Below are 26,588 nucleotides of genomic sequence, written 5' to 3'. Positions count from 1 at the left end.
TTCCAGAGCATGCAGTCTTTTTCCACAGGAGCTGAGAAAAACACCTGGAAGGCGTCAGGCTGCAGCCTTGTAGATGGAGTGTGGACATCAGTTAATGGAACGCCCGGGTTTACCCAAACATTTCTTTCAACATTATGCTAAATTGACGCATGGTTTAGATCATGTGTCAAAAGGGGGAATGATTGCACAAATGAAAGAATTGTGGTTTACCAAGGGCTTCACAATATTCGCTGAGAATTTAGAATTTTTTGCAAAAGATGTGTTATTTGTAATACACACAATGTGGCACGAGGCATTAAAACACAGCTGGTATCCCAGCAAGCCCCACAAGGGCCATTCGAGTACTCAATGATGGATTTCATTGAATTAACCCCTTGTGGGAAGCAGAAATATTGCCTGGTAATGGTTGACATGTGGTCCAAATGGGTCGAGACTTTCCCAACCTCGAAACAAGATGCGGCAGCAGTAGCCAAGGCTCTGCTGACCGAGATTGTTCCGAGATGGGGAATTCCAAGAAAAAGTTCTGACAACGGAACACATTTTGTCAATGAGGCAATAAAGCAGGTGGGTCAGTTCTTAGGAATTGATATGAGAACACATTGTGCCTATCGAGCCGCCAGCGGAGGCGCTGTGGAGCGTGAGAACAAACGGTAAAGAACAAATTGGCAAAGTGTTGTGAGGAAACCGGACTCTCATGGGTGAAAGCACTCCCAACTGTGTTAATGTACATGAGAATGAGAACGAGAGTAAAAACAAATTTGAGCCCATTCGAAATTCTCTTTGGTAGACCACCATTCATGGGAATAGAGGGGGGAAAACGCAGGATTCCATCAATGGATGTGTGTGAAAATTAGATGTTAAATTACTGCAAAGAAATGTCGTGTCTGTTATCCAACATTTCTGTGCAGGTCAAAGTTTCCCAGGGAAGAGTTGGTGAGATGTTTCTGCATAAGATCAGGCCGGGGGATTACGTGGTAATTCGTGACCTGAGAGGGAAGAACTGGAGGGCAAAACGTTGGCGAGGACCGTACCAAGTCTTGCTGACAACACACACGGTGGTGAAGGTCGGAGAGAGAGCTACGTAGGTGCACGCCAGCCACTGCAGGAGAGTTCCGCCCATATCAGAAGGGCAACAGGAGGAGGAGCCTCAGCAACAACAACAACAAGTTCAACAACAAGTTCCAAGATCGAGCCCAAACACCAGGTGCAAGAGCAAGGTCACTCAGGAGGAGTGATAAGGCCGGTGTACAGAATAAAGCTATTTATGCAGCCACAACCAGAGACATTGATCATTGCAAAGAGCTGCAATCACTAGACAAGATGGATCGTTCGAGACCGTGGTACACATTCAGACTCAAACTGTTTTGCCAATTGTAGTGTTAGGAATTCTGATTCTGTTCTGCTTGCCATGCATTATGAGATGTATTTCCAACTCAGTACAGAGATTGGTCAGGGCTGGGACGTCCATACAAGCAGTAAAACTGACCGTTTATCCAAAAGATGAGACACACAAATGTGATGATTATGAGAATGTTCAAGTAGAGTGATCAGGTATACAAAAATCAGACATGAAGAGTATAACTGTGATGTAAAGACTTGAAATGATTGTAACCATTTATGGGTTTGATGTTGAGATGATTCTATATGTTTTTTGTTGTCCACTATTGTTGTTACTGTCTGTTCTAACATGTTGTGATCACTGCTCTTGTCCTTGTTTTTCTGTATATAGTCTGCGTATAGTGTATTGGTATGTATTTATTAATTTCTGTGTGTAACATCAACCTGCCTGAGGGTCTGCAGATGGAAATTAGCCTAAGGCTATAATCTGAAATATTTACATTTGTGAAAATGTTCATTAATATGTATTGTCCCTTTTAAGAAATTTAATTAAATAAATAAACAGTAATGTTTTATTCTTATTTTTTTATTTTATTTTTTTCCCTTTTTTTTTGTTATATTTTATTTTATTTTTAGTCAAAACTAATGTTAATGAAACCAAATCATTTATCAGAGAATGATAAAGAGGAGGGATTGTTGTGGAAAATTTATATTTTACTTTCTTATTTACTTTCTTAAGACATTATGTGGATTTTCTTTCGATTCAATCATGTGTTTCTCTCATCTGGTATTTTCCTATTCACCTGGCAACAGATGGTCAGAAAAAAGCCTTTGTTGAGTTTCACAGGTGTGAAACTCAGTAAAGCCCAGGGGGGCCACTGTCTTCAGATAGCGTTTATATGGCCTTTTGATGACCTCCCAGATGTAAGGACAGTAAAACCCAGGGGGCTTAGAAGAGCCATTTGTATTTCTAAAACCAGCTAAATCTGGTTTTACTGGGATGAGTGGAAAATTACGGAAGAAGCGACTTTGAGGACAGGGGGGTATAAATAGGCCATGTGTTTTCTGTGTGAGTTAGGTTTTTGTTCCTATTGCGAGGTAGCTGTCGTGATATTTTTGTGAACAAACCTCTTTTAAAAGAATAAACTATCTTTTAAAATATAATTTGGATCCTGATGTCTCTTATCTTGTGATGCTATTTTGTTTAATTATTGTTTTGCCTCAACGCCTTCTGGCGGTTGGGGCAGTTGGAGCTGTTTATGTCTTCTAGTCGCAAAACCAAAAACGTAACAACCCGTCATGCACAACAAATGATGAAAAAAACAACAACAAAAAAAACTTGAAATTCAAACTTAAACCCACATGAAATTCAAACTGACCATTCAGATTGACTCATTAAGAAAAAAAACATTTTAATCAGATTTCAAACCCCCTATGAATACAGCTTGTATCAGGCTTTTATGTGGATTTGTCCTGTTCAGACTACAAAAACCTAAACGAATTTGAGTCAGATAGGTAGATAGAAAAATCAGAAAATTTCTGCCCAATAAACCTAGCCTTTAAATAGATGTAAAAAAAAATCACATTAAATCTGACCTGGCTGTTCACACTGAAGGCGCATCAAATAAATCAGATACGTGTCCGATTTATTTCCACATATGAAAGTGTCCCAGATTAGATTTGAAAATATCAGTTTCAAAGTGCTTGTGGCTGATCACACTGTCATCCAATTAACAAGTCTGCGGCCCTATTTACACTAGCATTAAAATGCATTTTCGGTGATAGGATCGCTATCGGATTGCACTTTACCACATTAAATGACAGGTGTAAATGCACCCAAGACGCATTGTGAATGGATCGTGATCGGATCACTGAAACCACATTTGGAGGTGGTCAGGAACGGATTTTGAACACATTCAAAAAAGGTGTAAATGCACATGCAACTAAGTAGTTAATTATTTGATGAGCTTGCGCTTCAGTCATCCATTGTTAAACTGCTGTGTTGTGCGTACTTGCCTTTTTCTGTTAATTCAGCCATTGCAATATGAAGAACACAACATACACTGCCATCTTGAAATCTTGTTCACAGATTTCAGTTACATGTACTCTAATCTTGAATTGCTCCAAAGGTAGGAAAATACTTTTATTACGGTATTTATGTATGGGTCAGGAGGCATGATTAATTGCGTTAATTTGTTTTTATGCAATATTAATTATATAATTAAACATACTAAATTAGTGTGTTAAATTGATATCACTAATTAATACCTTTACACTCTTTGATGTAGGATCCTTTTTTATTCTGCTCTCACAATGTGAAATAGACAACAGACACTTTAGGCTTGCAATCTGATCACCTGTTGGACAATGCTTGGAATCTCTCTCCTCCCTCAAAATACTCACTCACCTCTCTCTCCTAGTCTACTTTCCCTGAGGCCCTTTTGAGGTCTTTTCTCTCCTTTTCTTCAATTCTATTTCCTTTCAGCATACTTTACTCATGCAATTCATGCAACCTCTGGATCTGCTAACCGTTCAATCATCACCCATACACACACTCTAGCTAAAAAATTATTTGAGTGACACCATCAGTAATTCATCTATATGGATTCATAAAAATTATTATTTATAATAATTTTATAAATCTAGATGAATTGCTGATGGTGTAGCTCAAATTAATCTGGTGTGAGGAAGAGACCAGATGAAAGTGGTACTGATACTGACCACTAGGGGCTCTGTTCGAGGTCTGGGGAGACAGGGAAAGGTCTCTCGCAGGAAAGTGGTGATCTCCAAAAGCAGCTGACAAGCTGACATCTTAAGAGCGAAGGGACAGCTGCACTTTGTAGGGTTGACTGTGTCTGTTGAAAGAATCATTCCAAAAAAATTAATCAGCCATATGAAAGGTCCATCATCTGTTTGTTTCATCTGAATTAAAGATGCACTCATTAATTCTAATCCAATACACTTTTTGTCAAATTCTGCAAATATCTCCTCACAGTCTGATAGATTTACATTCTGTGGGTGGGCTGAAAAAAAATCTAGTATTTGTACACAGCCCTGGCTCTGTAAATGGGACAAAAACAAAGTGGATCAAACCAATCCACACAACACTACTCCAGCCAATCAGCAACAGGGGGTGGTTCTTCCGTGTTCAAAGGATGGAGGGTGGTGGCAGAATGAGAGGGAAATTCATTAGAAGAGCGATGGCAAATATGGCGAACTTTCTAAACTCCAAGGAGGACAAATGGCAAAAATACCAAGAGAAAAACGTCAGAAAAATATAAACCTAGAAGAAGGATTATGAGAAGTCGAGAGCTAGGAGCCGCATCTACATCGGCGAGGCTTTTCAGCCGTGGAGAGACCTCCGAGAGGTTAAAGGCTTGAAGACGGAGTAAAGTAAAATACATTTTGCTATGTTTCACAGAACCCATATATGCTGTAGTTCTGATGTTAGATTTAGTAGCATTGTGAGAGTCTGGAGTTGGTGTGCATAAAACCCTCTTGTCTACTCTGCAAGTTATCTTAGCAGCAGCAACTTACTGTAGCAAAGGTTTGCTAACCCACTACATAGCTAACATTATTTACATTAATTGCTGTGTTGTTGTTCACTCTAATCGTCTAATGTTATTTGTCCACACAATATTTGCAAAGGGATTTAAAGCCACGTAGATTTAAAAACATGTTTGGTAGCACCCTCTTTGGTGGGGGGCACAGCTTTCAAAGGAGCACTGAAGGGAGGGGTGTGTTTGTTTTGGCAGTTGAGTTCGAATATCAACAGTGTTTCTCAGGAATCACTGAGTGCACCTTTTATGATGTCATTTTCACTCTTACTGTCATCCAGATAATCTTCATCTTCATCTTCCTTTCTCACTCGCCTCTTGCTCTCTTCATCATAGATAAAACCCAAGATGTTGGCTGGACTCTCACTGTCTGAGTGGCAAATTTCACTCAGACGAGTGCCTATTGCCTTTTGGAGTATACATACGTCAGACACAGGCAAACACCACAGTGAACTTTAAAAAAATAATGTACAAATGTTTTCTGTAGCTTTCCATATCTTTAAGCATAATATGACTCACGTCTCCCCACTGGTAAAAGTGTTTGGCTGCATTCCACTGGAGTTTGGTGTTCCTTTTGTTTCCTGCTACAGGTGATCGGCCTCTGGACAACCCTCTCTTAGTAATGTTAACATGGTGACCCTTCATCCACTCTGGCCAGTTCCCACGGTTACATCGATGCACGAAACGGGCACACTCCAGGAAAAGCGAGGCCCTTGCAACCACAGGGGCTTCCTGGTGAAGATATTTATTGAAGAATGGAAATGAAAAATAATAAAATAAGCAAGTTTTCTTATCAATTGTTTGCAAGTGTTTAGAATATTTAACAAGAGAATATTAAATTCCTTGTTTTTTTCACAAAACATTTTAAGTCCATCTTGATTTAATGCCAATCTTGACAATCAGCCATCACATTTTCACACTCAAATTTAAAAGCTCACCTTACACACATACAGTAAACTAATTGCAAAATATTGGTCTAATTTTACAGAAAAAACCCTCAAATTTCCCAAAAAGATTCCAATAATTAATAAACAACATACATAATTGTTTTTATCCTGTCTTTGAAAGCCTGTGATTTAGGCTATAGTTGCTCCATGTCCCTGCAAAAATCCACTAGATGGTAACAAATACTAGGAAAAAGACATTTTCCTCTATCAACTTCCATCACAATATACAGATCTGAGATGCAGGTGCTGCTATAATGCTGAGCACTCAGCTGAGCACTCACTATTTGCTTGTCCGTAAGCATTCAATCTATTTTGAGATTCCACGCGTCTTTCCCAATGTTCTGTCAAATATCTTCAAATGACATCCTCATGTATAATATTTCATCATCACTAGTCAAGAACATATTTTGCAGAGGATTTGTTTATTGTGTTTTTCTGCTCTACTGCATATTTTTGTTCAGGACATTATTTACTCAAGCAATCTACAAAATGAAGTACAAAATGGCTGTAAGGTAAGAATTGATATAGAGTTTATGGCTACTTGATCAGAACAGACATGAGCCATTTGTCTTTGTTGTCTTAAAGAGATCATAACACTTTGTGATTGTTTTGATTATCATGAGAACTGTTGTGTTATGGCTAAAAAATAGCGCAGTCAGTCGATTAAAATCTTTAATAGCGATAAATTGCATATTTTTTGTAGTTAAATGCAATTAATCACAGATTTTAAAAGTGCTGAAATTTGACAATATATATACTTAACAACCTTAAAGATTACATCCTCACATAGGAGAGAGCATAACGGTCAACTAGCTTGTTAAGACAGTTCCGCCCATAGAATGTCTATGGGACCGCCATGCTAGGCTATTTTATGTTAAGCTTGTAGGCTCTCTTGGTAGAAGGGCTCTGGCCCTGTGGAGTCTGCGTCAGTGTAATGACTCCGGGCGAACACATCGCAAAGGTTCCGCCCTTCATACCAATGTTTATGCTGTATTAACGGTAAATGTGTTAATCGTGATTAAGAAAAATTTATGTGTTCAACTTTTTTAATTAATCGCATGCGTTAACACGTTAATTCTAACAGCTCTACTAAAAAAATCTACTAAAAACACAGTTGCATTCCTGAGAATGAGAGCTGTTATTTGATATATGATGTGGCTATCTTAGGTGTATTGGATATAAATGTATATTCATACTGCTACATCATTACCACAGGGTGGTGCTTATTTGCAATGCAGAGGTTTTAATTTTTTTATTTTATGTAAAATAAATGCAAAAGTAATGGGAAATGTTATGTGAAAAGTTTGGATTCTAAGCTTTCAAATGGTACCACATATGACTATGCATGTATCCATGGACTTTTACATCTTAAGCATAAACTTTATTACACATTCCTGGTCCTTCCCACAGACCATAATTTAAAGGGTTTCCACTTAAAGAAATTAAGGTAACGAGTTGCAATAATTGTTTCTCTCTAACTACTTTGCATCAAAAGTGTGACAAACATTTTTATATAAAGAGAAGAAAATAGAGCTAACCAGGTCAAGTGCCGCAGCTAAAATCGAAGCATCTGGTATGGTTCCTGGCTCACAGCAGTTCAACAGGAACTGAAACCTCTTCATGCCCTGTCTGATTGCACCTAGATTCACTATGTTCTTATTCTTCATGGCCTCCTGACTGGCAGCCAAGCGCTCCTGGAATCCATGGCAACCTGCGAATGTATACAAATTATGTCAGTGTAAGGCAGAGGAAGTTTAAACCCCAGTATAAAATAGCTGGTGAGATATGCAATAGCTGGAGATGTCGAGTGAACATATTTTCACACATAAATATCTAATAGGTCACATTTTGGAGCTTAAAACTTGGAGAGTGGAAGATTTACGAAAACTCTGACAAAGATGTGGCAGGTCATGGTGCCAGGTCATAGGTCAGAGAGCCCATATCAGAGAACCACAGTCCCTCTTCCAGCTGACAAACACACAGAGAGCTGGCATGGAAGATGGTAGAGAACAGTGAGTGTACCAGAAGCACAAGACACATCATAGACTTGCACACACACAAACACAGGGCGAATTACAGATGGGGGACGGGGGAGGACACCCCAGGATTCTACCATCTTTCTCTTCTGTGTGGTGAAGCTTGGATGGGTTCCTCCGACCAGACCTCCATTTACCAAGCCGCTTGAAGAAATTTTCCTCTTCCTCTCGCCCATACTCAACGGCGCTACCCTCCGACAGCTTTACTGCACTAGTGAACTTGACCTGAGATATAAAGGCAAGACACAGATCAACAAGAACTTCATGCCTTATAACTCAAACACAATGACTGATTCTCTTCCATGAAGAAGCTTTCTTCCTAAGAAAGAAACAAGGTCAAGTATTTCTTATTTTGATTCAGATGTTTTTATGTCAGGTAACATTTCAGTAGACATAAAGGCATTATTTTTCTAGGTTTGTCTAACCTTAGGCTGAACTTCAAAGATATTAGTCATTAATCTTCCAATTCATACAAAATCTTTGTATAAACACTCACTGGGGTTCTAAATACAATTATGATTAAATTATTAAATTATTTATATTTATACACAATTTACAATAATATTTAATCAAACTATGCAATGATGACTCTAAGACTTTATAATTGTTAATGTTTTCATTTTATGTTAATGCATGTTTTTCTGTAAAGCTGCTTTGAAATGATGTGTGTTGTGAAAGGCGCTATACAAATAACAATGACATGACTTGAATTGACTTAGGGGGCTTTCACACTGGCAGTTTAGTCTGAAACAGAGCACGGTTCACAAGAAAAATTGGTAATATAAAAGTTGTTTTGTGGACCATGGTACCGAACCTGAGACTACCTGCAGTGGGTGGTCTGAGCTTGGTTACAATGGAACTAAGGCTGTGTTTCGCATGAGTTAGAAAGCAACCTGTAGCCTAATCAGGTCTGCACTTGTTTATTGAGTGGTGGTGGTGTAGTGGTCTAATGCACATAACTGGTAAACTGGTAGTCAGAAGTTTGCTGGTTCGATCCCCACCATTGTGTCCTTGAGCAAGGCACTTAACTCCATGTTGCTCTGGGGGGATTGTCCCTGTAATAAGTGCACTGTAAGTCGCTTTGGATAAAAGCGTCTGCCAAATGCATAAATGTAAATGTTTATGAAGTACAATAACTTGCGCATGCATTATTTTTATTCAAAAAAGGTAGTTTGCGAGCATCAGAGATAGTCGTCTTCTCCCAGACATGTATATTTTCTGCATATTGACTTGCAACACACAGAGGCCAAAGGTCCACAAAAGGTCTGGTCCTTATTGCAGCTTATTCTGGCCAAGAACCACCCACTTTGACAGGAAGAGCAATGTAAAACAATCACATCACATACATGCCATTTAGGGGTGAGTTTATCTGATCTAGATTATAAGCAAGAATAATTTAAATCATGGCACAGCAATCTCCGTGAACAATTGTAAAAATAACACAAAAAATGTGCATTTGTGTGTGTGTGTGTGTGTGTGTGTGTGTGTGTGTGTGTTGAGATCCTAAGTACACTACAGTACAGAAGAAAGCGCAGATGATTTTGCAGACATTATTTAGAAAGCAAAAATAAATACATGAAATTGGTCATGCCAATTATCGGCATCATGAGCAGCAAAAGAAGCTTTGTGACATGTTTTTGGTTAGAGTCCTATGAACAATGAGGAGTTAGAAAATGTAAACTTTCAATTATAAATAAAACAATTTATTTAAAAAATAACTGAAAATAGCTAGTTCTTAGGATTTTTGTCCAGTATGTCGCACTGCTCTGAAACAGCTGATGTACTATCTGGGCATGATGTTTATCATGCAGAAAAGTGTTCAAGTTATAAGCCAAAATAGCAATTTTTCTATCTCCTGACCAGTAGGGGGCAGTGAACCAAAATGCTCCAGATAAACTCAGGGCCTAATGGTGATGACACATACCAAGTTTTGTCCCAATCCCACAAAGCGTTGCGGAGATACAGCATCAAGTAAAAGTTTGCGTGTTCGTCAAATTCATTGAAGCGCAATTCGAAAGTATGGTTTATCAAAATTCTGTGAATAACTTTTTGTCGTGAGTGCCTCTAGATTATACAGGCCAATTTTCGTGCAAATCGGATAAACAGTCTAGGAGGAGTTTGAAAAAGTAGGTTTTCAAAACATAAAAAAATGGCAGACAGGAAGTTTGCTCGATTAACTTGATTATTGCTCGAAACGCTGAACTGCATTTCACATCCCTGATCTCTGCCTACATCACCTCAGTCTATTGATGGACTACGATCTTGAAATGGAATGCATAGACTAACAGTTGCCAACAAAAGCCTTCATCAGCCAATTAACAAGGACAATTGCACCTATGTGAAATTCTGCAGTTAATCCAAAATGGACTTCAAAGACATTGGTCATTAATCTTACAGTTCAAACAAAATCGATGTTTAAACACTGACCCTTAACACTTACTTAGTTTAATAAACCATGACTTTAACTATACATAAGTAATATTTACATTATATTCATGATGTTAGCCAGAGGGGAACTGGCCCCCACAGTGAGTCTGGTTTCTCCCAAGGTTATTTTTCCTCCATTAATCAACATCTTATGGAGTTTTGTGTTCTTTGCCACAGCTTTCAGCTTGTTCACTGGGGTTATTAATACAATTATTATTTAATTACTTATTTTTAAACACGATAAAAAAATCATATTTTATCTAATTACACAATGATGATTCATCGACATTATAGACATTAGTTTTATCGTCTGTTAATGCCTTATCTTCTGTAAAGCTGCTTTGAAACGATGTGTGTTGTGAAAGGCGCTATACAAATAAAATTGACTTGACTTGACTTGACTTGATTATGACATAATTGGTATCACTGTTCTCAGCATGAACCATGGAATCTATCAAGACCAGTCTCATGACAGTAGGCAAAAGGATTCAATAGCTATTAGCATTTATAGAAATAGCATTATGATTTCTGACCACAACGTGGCCCTGTCCCGAAACCTTTTGAGTCCATTCAGAGCATGGTGCCAAAGACACATACCGAGTTTCATAATGACACGCCGAGTCGTTCATAAAATAAAGCATTTTATAAATAAATTAATGGCCGACATCCAAAATGTCCAACATAGGAAAATGTGGTACCATTCGTCTCAGTATGTTGCACTTTTTTTTTCAAGAGTTATAAGTAAAAAAAATACGTTTTTGCTATCTCCTGACCAGTAGGGGCAGTGCGCCAAAACGCTGCAGGTAACATCAGGGCCTAATTGTGATGACATGTACCAAGCCCTCAAAGCGTTGCGGAGAAACAGCCTCAAGTTCAGTTGTGCTTTGTCGAAGTTTTTAAAGCACCATTCGAAAACGATACGGTTTATCAAAATTTTGAGAATACATTTTTGTTATGAGTGCCTCTAGATGATGCAAGCAAATTGTCCTGCAAATCAGACAAACGGCCTAGGACGAGTTAGAAAAAGTAGGTTTTTCAGAAAATTCTAAATGCGGGTAAAATTGTCATGACGGAAAATGACGTCATAGGGTGCATTTGATTAGTCTTGAGCCAAAGAATCAGAGGAAAAAATTATTTTGTTTCTTGTCTCAAAAGTTATTAACATAAACGTGAGTGCAAATTTGGGCATTTGGTGGCGCTAAAGGATTTGAGGTAGAGATGCCAAATTTGCTGTGGAAACTGATCAGACTGTCCTCTATCTGTGTGCCAAATTTCATAACTTTCCCGCAAGTGATTCTATGGGCTGCCATAGACTCAAAGTGGAATAATAATAATAATAGGAACACTAACGAAAAAAATAAGGTTATACACGTTATACACTAAATATACACGATGAGCCAAAACTTTATGACCACTTACAGGTGAAGCGAATAACGTTAATAATCTCCTAACAAGGCCATATATCAAGGTCTGAGTAGATTAGATCGTAAGCAAACAATCATCTCTCATGGTCAAATGCTGAATGCAGGAGAAATGGGCAGGAGTAAAACCCTGAGCGACTTCGAAAAGGGTAAAATTGTTATGGCCAGAAGGCTGGGTCAGAGCATTTCTGAAATGGCAAAACTTGTGGGGTGCTAATGTGGTGAGTACCTACCGACAGTGGTCCGAGGAGGAACAAACCACAAACCGGCAACAGAGTGTTGGGCGCCCAAGGCTAATCGATGCGCAAGAGCAACAATGGCTATCCCATCAGGTCCGAACAGACAGAGGGTCTACTGTGGCACAAGTCACAGAAAATGTAAAAGATGGTTACGAGAGGAATGTGGCACAACACACAGTTCATCGCACCCTGCGTAGCTGCGTAGCCGCAGACCCATGGTGACTCCTGTCCACCGCCGAAAGTGCCTACAACGTGTAAGCAGCAGAACTGAACCTTGGAGCAGTGGAAGAAGGTCACCTGGTCCAATGAGTCCCCTTTTCTTTTACATCATGTGGATGGCCGTGTACCTAAGGACGTGATGGCACCAGGATGCACTGTGGGAAGACAACAAGCCATTGGAGGGAGTGTGATGATCTGGGCAATGTTTTGCTGGAAAACCACGGGTCCAGCCATTCATGTGGATGTCAATTTGACTCGTGCCATCTATGTAAACATCATTTGCAGACAAGGTACATCCCTTTGTGGCAATGGTATTCCCTGATGGCAGTGGCCTCTTTCAGAAGGATTATGCACTCTGCCACACTGCACACATTTTTCGGGATTGGATTGAGGAACAGGATGAAGAGTTTAAGGTGTTGCCCTGACCTCCATATTACCCAGATCTCAATCAAGACCATCTGTGGTATGTGCTGGACCAAGTCCGATCCATGGTGGCTCCACCTTGCAACATACAGGACTTGAAGGATCTGCTGCTAATATCTTAGTGCCAGATACCACAGGACACCTTCAGAGGTTATGTAGAGTCCATGCCTCGGTAGGTCGGCACTGTTTTGTCGGCACGTGTAGAACCAAGTGTATATTAGGCAGGTGGTCATAATGTTTTGGCTCAACAGTGTATAGTTCTGCTTGGGGATATCTACTGTAATGTACTTGCTATTAACCCTCATCCTGTGTATTTTTTTTGCGTTAGTGGGTCCATTTTTACCCAGACATCAATCGTGGTAGTTGTAATGAGTAATAGAAAATAATTCAAATTACAATTAATTCTCACATTAGATGTTAATATAAATTGTATATTATGCTATATTTAGATATAATTTCACAGAAATTCACATGTATCACACTTGTTTTGCTGTAGTTAATGTATATTTTGAAATGTAATATTTTAAATGGAGTGGTGGTGGCGTAGTGGCTAAAGCACAGGGCTGTTAATCAGAAGGTCACAGGTTCTAACCCCACGGCCACCACCATTGTGTCCTTGAGCAAGGCACTTAAATCCAGGTTGTTCTGGGGGGATTGTCCCTGTAATAAGTGCACTGTAAGTCGCTTTGGATAAAAGCATCTGCCAAATGCATAAATGTAAATGTCAAAGAATTCCAAATCTTTTTATTTAAAAAAATGGCATATTAATTCATAACTTTTATATTGTCATGTTTTACATGTATAAACAGTTAAGAATTTATTAATGACTTACAATATAGTATTAGATAAAAATCATCATGTTATGAATGATTTATAAGCTTGAAATCCACCAGTCAAAATTGACCCGGGAATGCAAAAGGCATTTTTATACATTTACATTTAACTAACAAAGACAGGAATTGTCTATTAAGTTATCTGCTTAGACAGAGATTTTTACTTCAACAATAAGCTAAGAACCAATCAGAATGTAGTAAATAAGTACTGTATATGAGTATGATTACGTAATATAACCAATATAAATTTTACTTTTCTTTGAGTATGTTCCACAGTTATGTCTGATACCACTCAGATTAACGTTTAAGAGATCAAGAAATTGCTTTCCAATTTTTTGTGCATTATGCATCAGATGGTTTGAACGGACAGTGGGAAAAAATGTAAAATAGTCTAACCTTGTGAAAAATTTTAATTCTGTCACCATCCACCCACCTTCATGCCATTCAAAACCCATGTGACTTTCTCACTTCTGCTAAACACAAAAGGAGAAACTTAAATTCTGGGTTGTTGTTTACCAAAATGCTTTCAGAAGACTTGGAATATGATGCACATGTTGCATGGACTACTTTTATAATACTTCCACATCCAATTTAAAGGTTGAAACCTGCCATTGTGTTAAAAAGAGGAACCGGTTCTTCAAAATGTCTCCCTTTGTGTTACGCAGAAGAAATGTGTTTATGTTTGTGTCTTTTTGTTTTATTAAAAGTTTACATATATTGTCAAGCCGGTTCTCGCCTCCTCCTTTCCATTGAACCTTGTTACACAGGTGCCGTAATCCGGGAAGGAGGAGGCGAGAACTGGCTTGACAATTTAAGTAATCTTTTAATAAAACAAAAAGACACAAACATAAAAACATGCAGGGGAGCTGCCCGTAATTATCTGGTGACTGCTGGCTGAACTATTTATTTATTCCAAATTTAAGAGTAAACGCAGAAATTTAGACTCACCTTGGAGCTTTGTCTGATAAAGGACAGTCTGTCCACTGAGCTGATGTCCAGCAGATCCTCAACCCCATCAGCCAGACCAGATAGAGAGGATCGTTTAAGCCAGTTACCTGTACCACATGTTCAAGAGTTACAATAAAGGCAGTTTTAGCTTTACTCTGATACCCTTTTAAATGGAAGTGCAAACAAGCCAAAAGGGATTGAAATGCAGAGGGGAAGAGTTCATGCTGGTGCTTCAACCCATATAGTTCATACGTAAACATTGACAAAGTGCATACACTCTCATTATAAGTAAGCTTCAAAAGAAAAAGATGAAGAATATATTTGAATACATTTTCAAACTAAAGTTTTCATTTTAATGACACTGCAAAATATGGCTGCATTCAGTAACTAAAGCACAAGTACGAAACACACACACATACGTAACATGGAGAGAGTGAATGGATGACGAACTTTCCTACGGCATGCTGGTGACAAAAAGGAAAAAGCAGAGATACGAATGACTTTTAAAACATTCAGATTTTCAAAACATCGAGCCAGTAAGAGGTGAAAACTCTTGATGAAATTCACCCTTTTGACAGAAACTTAGTTGCTGTAGGATGTTTACTAAAAGGCACAAAATAAGTTTATTCTTAAAAAGTAGTTCTAACTAGTAGTAGTAACCTCCCAAAGTAATTTTACCAAAATTATCATAATTAAAAATAAAAAATAAAATAAAAAAACACACTTACTTTGCCTTTGTATTGCACAAACTTTAACACATTAAGAGTCCACTGTCTATGGAAATTTTAGTTTTTTGTTTACAGAAAGTAAATCTCTTTGAATCTGAGCAATCGCCCACCCACAGATATTTGGGATATGGTCATGGGGATTCAGACACAATGCTTAATTTAGCATACACGTTATGTACATTTTTTAATTAAATAAAAAGTAAGTATTGTCTGAGAATGTCTGAGGTCATCCACTCAAATAACACAGTTGATCAACATACTTGAGTCTCTAAATATCTGCTTTTTGTGGGAAAACAAAGGAATAGAGACAAGTCTGGTTACGGTGGAATTTCTGTCTCACTCTTTTACTCACACACACACAAACACACCTATGGGCAGTTTGAGCTTCTTGCGGAGTGAGATCCGTCGGGAGCGAGAGCGTGAACGTCGGTCTGTGGTGGTCCCGGAGTGGGCGGTGGTGCACTCCGATGTGTCTTGCTCTGATTGGCTGCTGGTGTCACTGGCAGCACTCTGAGACTTAAACATCTTCCTCCAAAAATCTTTCCTTCCTAACAGAGCCCCAGGGATCTGTTCCTCACTAAGGACACAATCACACACACATTTTCATTCATCAAATGTTGAATTTACATTATGGCAGTAGTTTATCCAAGAATTACAATTCTGTCATTCAAAATACTTTGTTTGAGGAACAGACCAAAATTTAAGTAGTTATTTACTGACTGATTTTCACTTATAAAAGATTTTCAGTGAATAAGTCTACACAATGACGTTCTTGTGAATGTCTGAGTAAATGTATATTTTTGCATGTACTTCTTTGATGTAGCTGGCTTGGCCTCCTCCTTTTCTTCAGTTTTTCTGGTGGTATTGAGTTTTTCAGCACTGTCCAGAAGGGCACTGAGAGCGACACGTCGAAAAACATTTCCATGAGACTCCTTAATGAACTGAACCAGCTGACGTATGTCACAATACAGACCCTGATTTATGTGTGTTTAGATGCAAGGAGAGACAGTCATAGTGTGAATGGGTGAAAAGAGAAAGGTGTAAAAGAGAAAACGAGATATAGTCAAATATTCACACTCTTGTGTAAACAAGAGAACACTTTACCTGAGACCAGGCATAAATAGCATTCCTACATCGTTTGACAATACATATTCAGGCTATGCCGGTCATTTGTGGTTACTGAATATGTATTTTTTTTTTCATAATTTTATAGTCATTGCTCTTACAAAAAAGCAATTACTAGCCTCAAAGAAAATATTTTAGAGCCGAGTATAACTACAAAACATTAAAATTCAATATAGGACTTGCCATGACTTTTTTCCATGACATTTAATGATTTCGTTAATTGCCATGACTTTTTCAGGACTGGATATTACAATAAAAAAATGCCCTGATATTTCCAGATTTTTTATGACCATGAGAACCCTGACATTCAAGCATTCATTCAGTATGTTTACATATGCAGTTATAATCGAGCTACAGCATTTATTTATTTTTTTGGCATAGTTGAGCTATAGTCTTGATTTGTCAGTCTAAGTATACATGAAACAATGCCAAATTGAATAGGTCCATTTTGAAGGAAGGATGTCATTTTGCGATTCTCTGACTTTAACGGTACATTCTGAAATGCCTAATATGAAAAATTATGTGACTTAATGCATTAATAAAGCAACAAGGCAGAACCAAATTTCTCTCAATTCACTATCTTTTGCCAAAAGAACAAAATTGCAATCCATGTAGAAAGACAGTATTTTCTGTTAAAGATGCACTCATTAATTGTACTGAAGTATGTCGAAGTGGCTTACATTAGCTTGCACTGATATATAATGGCCTGGATGCTGCATCATTCAAACACAGTGGTATTCAGTTTCCATTGTAGAAATTCACTATGCACAGTAAGTCAAGATCAATTAAATCCATGAATGATAGTGTCCAATAACAAGGCAGTTACTGAGATTAAGTGAGTATTATTCAGCTAGTCATGTGATGCTAACATGGCTGACCCCATGAGGAGCCCCCACCCCATGTAAAATAAAATAGTTTTTATAAGGTTACTGATATGATATGACTAAATTATTAATCTCACATGATTGTACATCATTTTATACATGTTTCAAAATTACTATTCATTTCTTTAGAAATAAAAGTTTTTCAAATGAGGAAAACATCTTACTGAGTGAAACTTTTAGCATTTTCTTTCTTATGTTCAAGCACATTAAGCCATTTCTTTTATTTTTTTGAAGTCTGAAAAAAAACTACAAATAAATATGGCACAGGGCCAATGCCATATTAAATATTAAGCAAACATGCCTTATAATGGAATTTTATGGGAGATATGTGCATATATATTAACGTGTTTCTCCTTGGATTACAGTGTCATTGTTTAAATAGTTTATCAAAAGGGAAATGTTAGAACATTTCTTTCATCCTTGGTTTGTCTTCATGTTTACTGTAGTACATTAAGCCACATTAAGAACTTTTCATGTTTTTTTTTTTTACTAAACATGTACTGTACTGTACTTTTGCATTAAAAGTGCCACAGTTTTCTCGTCATTTCGGCTGTCTTTCTCTCTTCCAGAACGAGCACTGGCATACTGTATGTAATGCAAATGAATGTTTCTTTGCGACTAGAGCTGTCGATTCAATGTGTTAATTTAGTATTTAGAATTTAGAAGATAGCTGGACCAAGCACAACAGAATGCATGGTTTTTGAGACACGTTTTTCAACGTTTCAAACTACGTTTAACTTGGCACATTGTCCTAACACTCTAGTGCTTCCGACTAGAGACTGAAAACAACTAAGACGCGACACCTCCAAAGTGAGATGCTACAAATGATTCTGTCGGATGCATAAATACATACATCAACAATTAAAAAGACAGAATTAAGCCAATAATAGGGTTATGATCAATGATATGGGAATAACATGAAAAATATTTTTTACCTTAAAATCCAATAAATAAATCCTAAAAATATTTATGTAGGTACATGATGTAATGTATTTTAAATATCTAACTTATATATTTTTTATATATTATATTGTATGACTAATTATTTGTATTATTATATGCAAAATTATCTCTATTTGGTGTACTTTCTCAGTAAATATTGATATGCGATTAATTGTGATTAATTTGATTAATAGGCACATCATGTAATTAATTTGATTAAAAACTGAAATCAATTTACAGCCTTAATTGCGATGTAAATGTACATAGACCGTAATCATAATGGTGGTCATGTGATCGAATGTTGAATGTTGAAATGCTGAAAATTGTATTGCAGTTTCAATTATCCTGTTTTTGAAAGGAAACAAGAGAAGACAAGCATAAATGGGGCACACACAACCTTCGGGTTCCGGAAGTAAAATCCCCATTCATTTTTATTCATAGGTGAATTATTTTTTAACAAAACATATAAATCTTTTAAGATAGACCTGCCATGAGCAAAAACATTGTAAATCAATGGTATTGATTTTCCATTGAAGCCATCAGTCTGTGTTATTTAATTTGTTTTAAACATCATGTTTAATATCATATTTCATGCTGAAGAACTACACTACCAATGACCCTAAAGAGAAACACTACACCAGTCAGAGAATTGCAGCCAACAAAGCGTGTCAAAAAGCACTGCAGCGATCGGCCACACACAGGATGTTCTGTGAATGATGCAATGATGCAAACTTCCTACAGTTTTAAACTAATTATATATATGTAAATATTTAAATATTTGGCAGTCAAATTTGAATATATTGTTTTTAAACTTATAATCAACAACCTTAAATTAATAGTTGTATATATTTTTTATATTAAAACCACCAAAAATTATAATTTTATATATATATATTGTTTAAATTTGAACACGTAATTTGCGGTGCTACATGGGATTGTGGGAAGTACACAGTCTTGCACCTTTGACTTTTTGTCTGTTTTGCTTCAGATCAAAGTTTGTAATGCCGTGATTCATCTCAGAGCTGGATGGTTGGTTCATGGCCTACAACTTTTATGAAGGATTTTACAAAAAGTCTATTGAAAAATATTTCTGGAACCCAGGTAGCTGTAAAAGTGGCAGGCACGTTGGTGCTCTATTAACATTGATCTTTCTCTCAATTTGTTTTCCATTCTAATATGTCTTTTAGATAAACTTTGACTATTGGTTGTGCAAATGCAATTGCAATGCAAACAAATACTGAAACATTCTCATCTGTTTGGGTGTGAGATGCTAAGGTGGAGGAGAGACTGCTTTTCATATATGTATTTATGCATATGTATTTCCCTTAAATATGGGACGATTCTGATGTGACAGTTGGTATGGCAACCCTAGTTGCATTATCGCATTATCTATGTCTGTTACTCCAACTTAAATGACTACCGACTAAAAGGGTTTACATGACATTTTAAAAAAAAAAAGACAAATTATTGTTTTGGTTTGATTGAAATCAAACATTTTAAGTGCATGCAAATGTACTGACTGTTACATCAATATTGCTATCATCACATATGAAATCAGGCCTAAACTTTTGGCGACTCATGAGCTGAGTTAAAAGCAGTGCTCTCACCAGGTTCTCAGAGCTGTGAAGCTCATGTGTAGTAGAGGCACATCTGGTGATGAGTGACTTGAACATGCAGCCCACCACCACTGTCTCCATGCTCTGGGCCAGAGACTTATCCCCGCCTGTGGTAAAGTTGTTTCCAAAGCCAGCCTTGTCTGTAAACATTAACAAGTCAACTCAGATGGAGAACTGTGGCCTGGGTGCCATGGCTGGGCAAAATCACAAGTGGCAAACAATAAAGGAAGCAGGAAGCTTTGATGTCTACAAGATGGAAGCGGGGGTCAAAAGCACAAATGAAAAGAATACTTAAAAGGGAATTTGCTGGATTTGAATGTTTGCATACATGCAAGTGACTGTGGCCTTAGAGAAAGTTATTGACCTAACAATCAGGTCATGCTCTGATTTCAGTGTTTTGTTTAGCTGGATCTATTAAGCCGGTTTTGAATATTTTCATTTGGTAAAGCCTATGCACTACTTAGCTCTACTACAGGCGAGAACATCACCCTGGATACTGTGAGGGGTGCAGGAATGGGTTTAATGCCTAGTTTTGGCAGTACATTTAGATATTGTGTATCTACCGATGTTTCTTTTATTCGCCCTCCTGGACCTCTCACCTGCACTGCCGTATTCTGCAAGAGAAAAGATGGTGGGCAACATTGGTGTCAGGCCAGCACAGACATGTACTCGTACGTTAGGAAACACCAACCCAATCCAAACACACCCACACACAGACCAACAGATGCAAAAAAATGGCAATCTAAACAAAATGTCGGGATGTTATATTCATACACTCACTCATGTTCACTAACTTGCCAGAAATCAATTGTAATTCAGCTTATCTTGCTTTTAAGTTTGATTCCATAAAATTGAAAATACAAAAACACAATAAAGTTTGACACTGTCAGTATGATGTTTGGCAAGTCTGCTGAAAGGATGAGTGATGGAGGTTTGGGATACAAACAATGAAGTTTGACAGAAAGGAAGAGAGTCATCCAAGGGGCAGATATGAAGGCAGAGGACAGAAGAGGCCAATGCATGAGTAAGGAAAACGACAGAAAAAGAATGTAGAGACGATCTGTATTTCCAGCAAATTGTGTAACATTTAATTTGCATCAAGTTTCTCACTTAATATTTTGTAGCACATGGCCTTTTAATTGAATATAAGACTTTTTTATTATGATTAAACTGGAATGACTTTACAGGCATGTCCATCCCCAAAATTACATTACTCATGGATCACAGTTTTTGCTATGTTCATTTTAAACCATTTGGATTTGGTCTGATCTAATTGATACAGTTTATACTGTAGCGAATCATGTAGTTTACTCAAAAAGACAGGGCTGAAAAGCCCCACAAAATGACTTTGCATTGTATCGGGTGCTAATTTCTGTTTTAAATGGTCATGGCTGTGTTATGAGCGTAATTCCTGTTGAGCATCTGAGGCATGTAGTATGGCACAGAAATATTCAGATGTTTGATAAATGGTAGTGTAAAAATAGCCAAGGTGTTTATAAGCAAGTTTTATAAGCAAAGCTACACAGTTCAGTCATTTCTACAAGAATTATAATAATGAATTATTCTGAATTCACCCAAAATGAGAAAAGTGGTAATTCAGTAATTTGTCAGTATGTAAAAATTAAATAATAGCAAATAAGATAAACACACACACACACACACACACACACACACACACACACACACATACATATATATATATATATATATATATATATATACATATACAGTATATACACTGATCAGCCACAACATTAAAACCACCTGCCTAATATTGTGTAGGTCCCCCTCGTGCTGCCAAAACAGTGCCAAACCACATTCTTCTCACCACAATTGTACAAAAATGTTACAATTGTAAGAGTGAGTTAACGTAGACTTTGTCAGTTCGAACCAGCCTGGCCATTCTCCGTTGATCTAATTTTTTCCACACTCACTGCTCACTGGTTGTTTTTTGTTCCATTCTCTATACACTCTAGAGACAATTGTGCGTGAAAATCCTAGGAGATCAGTAGTTACAGAAATACTCAAACCAGCCCGCTGGGCACCAACAATCTTATTTTTCTCCACATTTTAGAATAATAGTAAATTCATCATAATTATGGAATAACATAAATGGAACTATGGGAATTATGTTGTGACTAAACAAAATCCAAAATAAATCAAAACTGTGTTAGATTTTAGCATCTTCACAGTAGTCACCCTTTGACTAGAATTTGCAGACATGTACTCTTGATATTTTCTCAACCAACTTCTTGAGGTATCACCCTGGGATGCTTTTTAAACAGTATTGTGTAATTCCACCAAGCAAGGACACTGAAAAGTTTGCTAATTCCAAACAACTGGACATTTTCAACTCTCTCCTCACCATGCAACAATGACTCGTTTGAATTCCATGCAATCACTATAACGCAACCTACAAAAATCCATCGTTATCATATCCCCAGATCAGACTGCCCCCCAGATCAGGTGGCTAACTTCCTTGATGAGCTGGATGTCCTGCTATCCTCTTTCATTGAAGATGGCAGCCCAATTGTCTTTGCCACTTGTTTTACTGATAAGTTAACAGTCACCCTCTCAAACACCCAAGTCCTATATGCAGCTCTTTTCTCTCTACATTCTCTCCTCGAACTGACACAGAGGTCTCTAAACTCCTCATCTTAAACCACCCCACCACCTGCCCCCTTGACCCTATTCCTTCCCTCCTTCTCCAAGTCATCACTCTGTCCATCCTTCCTGCACTCACACACATACAGTAATTAACACATCTCTACTTACAGGCACTTTTCCCACCGCATTTAAGCAGGCTTTAATAACTGCTTAAAAAAACTGCACTTAACCCCACTAGCAGAAAATTACAGACTGGTTTCTCTCCTCCCATTCATGGTGAAAACACTTGTAAGGGTTGTTTTCAATCAGATCTCTGCCTTTCTCTCACAGAAGAAGCAGCTATATGACAATCAGTCAGGCTTAAAAAGTGGAGATTCCACAGAGACCGCCCTTCTGATGTCACTGAGACACTGAGACAGGTAAGAGCTGGCTCCAGACCACCTGTCCTCATTCGGATGGACCAATCTGCAACATTTGACACAGTCAAAGTCAAATAAGCTACTTACTGGGGTACCTCAGGGCTCAGTGCTTGACCCACATCTCTTCTTTACTGTATATATACACTCACCTAAAGGATTATTAGGAACACCATACTAATACTGTGTTTGACCCCCTTTCGCCTTCAGAACTGCCTTAGTTCTACGTGGCATTGATTCAACAAGGTGCTGAAAGCATTCTTTAGAAATGTTGGCCCATATTGATAGGATAGCATCTTGCAGTTGATGGAGATTTGTGGGATGCACATCCAGGGCACGAAGCTCCCGTTCCACCACATCCCAAAGATGCTCTATTGGGTTGAGATCTGGTGACTGTGGGGGCCATTTTAGTACCGTGAACTCATTGTCATGTTCAAGAAACCAATTTGAAATGATTCAAGCTTTGTGACATGGTGCATTATCCTGCTGGAAGTAGCCATCAGAGGATGGGTACATGGTGGCCATAAAGGGATGGACATGGTCAGAAACAATGCTCAGGTAGGCCGTGGCATTTAAACGATGCCCAATTGGCACTAAGGGGCCTAAAGTGTGCCAAGAAAACATCCCCCACACCATTACACCACCACCACCAGCCTGCACAGTGGTAACAAGGCATGATGGATCCATGTTCTCATTCTGTTTACGCCAAATTCTGACTCTACCATCTGAGTGTCTCAACAGAAATCGAGACTCATCAGACCAATCAACATTTTTCCAGTCTTCAACTGTCCAATTTTGGTGAGCTCTTGCAAATTGTAGCCTCTTTTTCCTATTTGTAGTGGAGATGAGTGGTACGCGGTGGTGTCTTCTGCTGTTGTAGCCCATCTGCCTCAAGGTTGTGCGTGTTGTGGCTTCACAAATGCTTTGCTGCATACCTCGGTTGTAACGAGTGGTTATTTCAGGCAAAGTTGCTCTTCTAGCAGCTTGAATCAATCAGCCCATTCTCCTCTGACCTCTAGCATCAACAAGGCATTTTCGCCCACAGGACTGACGCATACTGGATGTTTTTCCCTTTTCACACCATTCTTTGTAAACCCTAGAAATGGTTGTGCGTGAAAATCCCAGTAACTGAGCAGATTGTGAAATACTCAGACCGGCCCGTCTGGCACCAACAACCATGCCACGCTCAAAATTCTGACATTCAGTTTGGAGTTCAGGAGATTGTCTTGACCAGGACCACACCCCTAAATGCATTGAAGCAACTGCCATGTGATTGGTTGATTAGATAATTGCATTAATGAGAAATTGAACAGGTGTTCCTAATAATCCTTTAGGTGAGTGTATATACAGTATATATATATATATATATATATATATATATATATATATATATATATATATATATATACAGTATCTCACAAAAGTGAGTATACCCCTCACATTTTTCTAAATATTTGATCATATCTTTTCATGTGACAACACTGAAGAAACACTTTGCTACAATGTAAAGTAGTGAGTGTACAGCTTGCATAACAGTGTAAATTTCCTGCCCCTTCAAAATAACTCAACACACAGCCATTAATGTCTAAACCACTGGCAACAAAAGTTAGTACACCCCTAAGTGAAAATGTCAAAATTGGGCCTAATTAGCCATTTTCCCTCCCAGTGTTATGTGATTCGTTAGTGTTACAAGGTCTCAGGTGTGAATGGGGAGCAGGTGTGTTAAATTTGGTGTCATTGCTCTCACACGCCCTCAAACTGGTCACTGGAAGTTCAACATGGCACCTCATGGCAAAGAACTGTTAAAAAGGATTGTTGCTCTACATAAAGATGGCCTAGGCTATGAGAAAATTGCCAAGACCCTGACACTGAGCTGCAGCACGGTGGCCAAGACCATACAGTGGTTTAACAGGACAGGTTCCACTCAGAACAGGCCTCGCCATGGTCAACCAAAGAAGTTGAGTGCACATGCTCAGCATCATATCCAAAGGTTGTCTTTGGGAAATAGACGTATGAGTGCTGCCAGCATTCCTGCAGAGGTTGAAGGGGCGGGGGTCAGCCTGTCAGTGCTCAGACCATACGCCGCACACTGCATCAAATTGGTCTGCAAGGCTGTCGTCCCAGAAGGAAGCCTCTTCTAAAGATGATGCACAAGAAAGCCCACAAACAGTTTGATGAAGGCAAGCAGACTAAGGACATGGATTACAGGAACCATGTCCTGTGGTCTGATGAGACCAAGATAAACTTATTTGGTTCAGATGGTGTCAAGCGTGTGTGGTGGCTACCAGGTGAGGAGTACAAAGACAAGTGTGTCTTGCCTACAGTCAAGCATGGTGGTGGGAGTGTCATAGTCTGGGGCTACATGAGTGCTGCCGGCACTGGGGAGCTACAGTTCATTGAGGGAACCATGAATGCCAACATGTACTGTGACATACTGAAGCAGAGCATGAGCCCTTCCCTTCGGAGACTAGGCCGCATGGCAGTATTCCAGCATGATAATGACCTCAAACACACCTCCAAGACGACCACTGCCTTGCTAAAGAAGCTGAGGGTGAAGGTGATGGACTGGCCAAGCATGTCTCCAGACCTAAACCCTATTGAGCATCTGTGGGGCATCCTCAAATGGAAGGTGGAGGAGCACAAGGTCTCTAACATCCACCAGCTCCGTGATGTCTTCATGGAGGAGTGGAAGAGGACTCCAGTGGCAACCTGTGAAGCTCTGGTGAACTCCATGCCCAAGAGGGTTAAAGCAGTGCTGGAAAATAATGGTGGCCACACAAAATATTGACACTTTGGGCCCAATTTGGACATTTTCACTTACACTTCACAGCAAATTTACACTGTTATACAAGCTCTACACTCACTACATTACATTGCAGCAAAGTGTAATTTCTTCAGTGTTGTCACATGAAAAGATATAATCAAAGTGTATATATATATATATATATATATATATATATATATATACACAACATCATAGGGAACCATCATTCAGGCACACAGGTTTTCTTACCACTGCTATGCTGGTTACATTCAGCTCTACTTGTGTTTCCAGCCTTGCCACGCCACAGTGTTTGCAATTTCTTGTTCAGTCTCTTGTCATATCTAGACTGGATTACTGTAATGCTCCTTTCGGTAGCCTTCTTCAGGTGATGCATGTATCAAGTTCAAGGCTCTGATGCTGGCATACAGAACAGTCACTAGGTCTGTGACAACTTACCTACAATCATTCCAGCAGAGCTATGCTCCCACCAGAAGGTTAAAGTCTGCAAATGAGTGGCACCTTGTGGTACCAACACAAAGAGGCACCAAATCACTTTCCCAGACTTTCTGCTTCACTGTACCTCGATGGTGGATTGACTATTTAAACCTACACTCTTAAAAAATAGTTTACACTGCAATCTCTTTCTTGGCTCTTACTTATCATGTTACTGTCTCCTTAAGATAAATCATTATGTTGTATCCTTACTCATTTTGTAAGTCGCTTTGGAAAACTGCATCTACTAAATGAATAAATGTAAATGTAAGTAGGTGGTTGGAAAATTCAGGTTTCCCCTTCTGACATTGTGTCGATTGTAGTAACACTAGGGGTCTCTCTTGAGAGCTTTGGTTGCCTCTGAACTCGAGAAAAGGCCAATAAAAAAATTGGCGAACAGAATTTGCATGCCCCTCCCCCGGACATACAGGTATTAAGGAGGGTGCAATATGGCTGTTCATTCAGATTTTTTCTTCGGAGCCGAGTAGTTGTGTGTTCAGCAAGCTGATGTTTTCACTACTGTTCCATTCACCTCTGCAAAGCTTTGCCGTTGGATCTTATGCCGCTTCTGACGGTCATAGACGCTGCCTCGTGTGTCTGGGCCAAAATCACACCGAGGCAGCATT

General features: G+C 38.5%; 1 protein-coding gene across 1 annotated transcript in view; it reads right to left on the bottom strand.

Moving 5' to 3' along the window:
- LOC127646294 (protein unc-80 homolog) overlaps window positions 1-26,588 on the bottom strand; it is a 123,486-nt gene that overhangs the window by 62,772 nt on the left and 34,126 nt on the right. Inside the window, exons 16-25 of the mRNA XM_052129823.1 lie at window positions 20,247-20,297; window positions 19,675-19,823; window positions 15,927-16,090; window positions 15,485-15,693; window positions 14,389-14,495; window positions 7,956-8,103; window positions 7,381-7,553; window positions 5,415-5,627; window positions 5,167-5,302; window positions 4,060-4,193 (exon numbers count right to left, since the gene is read on the bottom strand). Of these exons, the coding sequence (XP_051985783.1) occupies window positions 4,060-4,193; window positions 5,167-5,302; window positions 5,415-5,627; window positions 7,381-7,553; window positions 7,956-8,103; window positions 14,389-14,495; window positions 15,485-15,693; window positions 15,927-16,090; window positions 19,675-19,823; window positions 20,247-20,297 (1,484 nt within the window). The remainder of the gene's footprint in view (window positions 1-4,059; window positions 4,194-5,166; window positions 5,303-5,414; window positions 5,628-7,380; window positions 7,554-7,955; window positions 8,104-14,388; window positions 14,496-15,484; window positions 15,694-15,926; window positions 16,091-19,674; window positions 19,824-20,246; window positions 20,298-26,588) is intronic.

This window comes from Xyrauchen texanus, chromosome 7 (assembly GCF_025860055.1).
Source record: "Xyrauchen texanus isolate HMW12.3.18 chromosome 7, RBS_HiC_50CHRs, whole genome shotgun sequence".
In the NCBI taxonomy this organism is placed as follows: domain Eukaryota; kingdom Metazoa; phylum Chordata; class Actinopteri; order Cypriniformes; family Catostomidae; genus Xyrauchen; species Xyrauchen texanus.
This window is presented reverse-complemented; position numbering and strand designations above follow the sequence as displayed.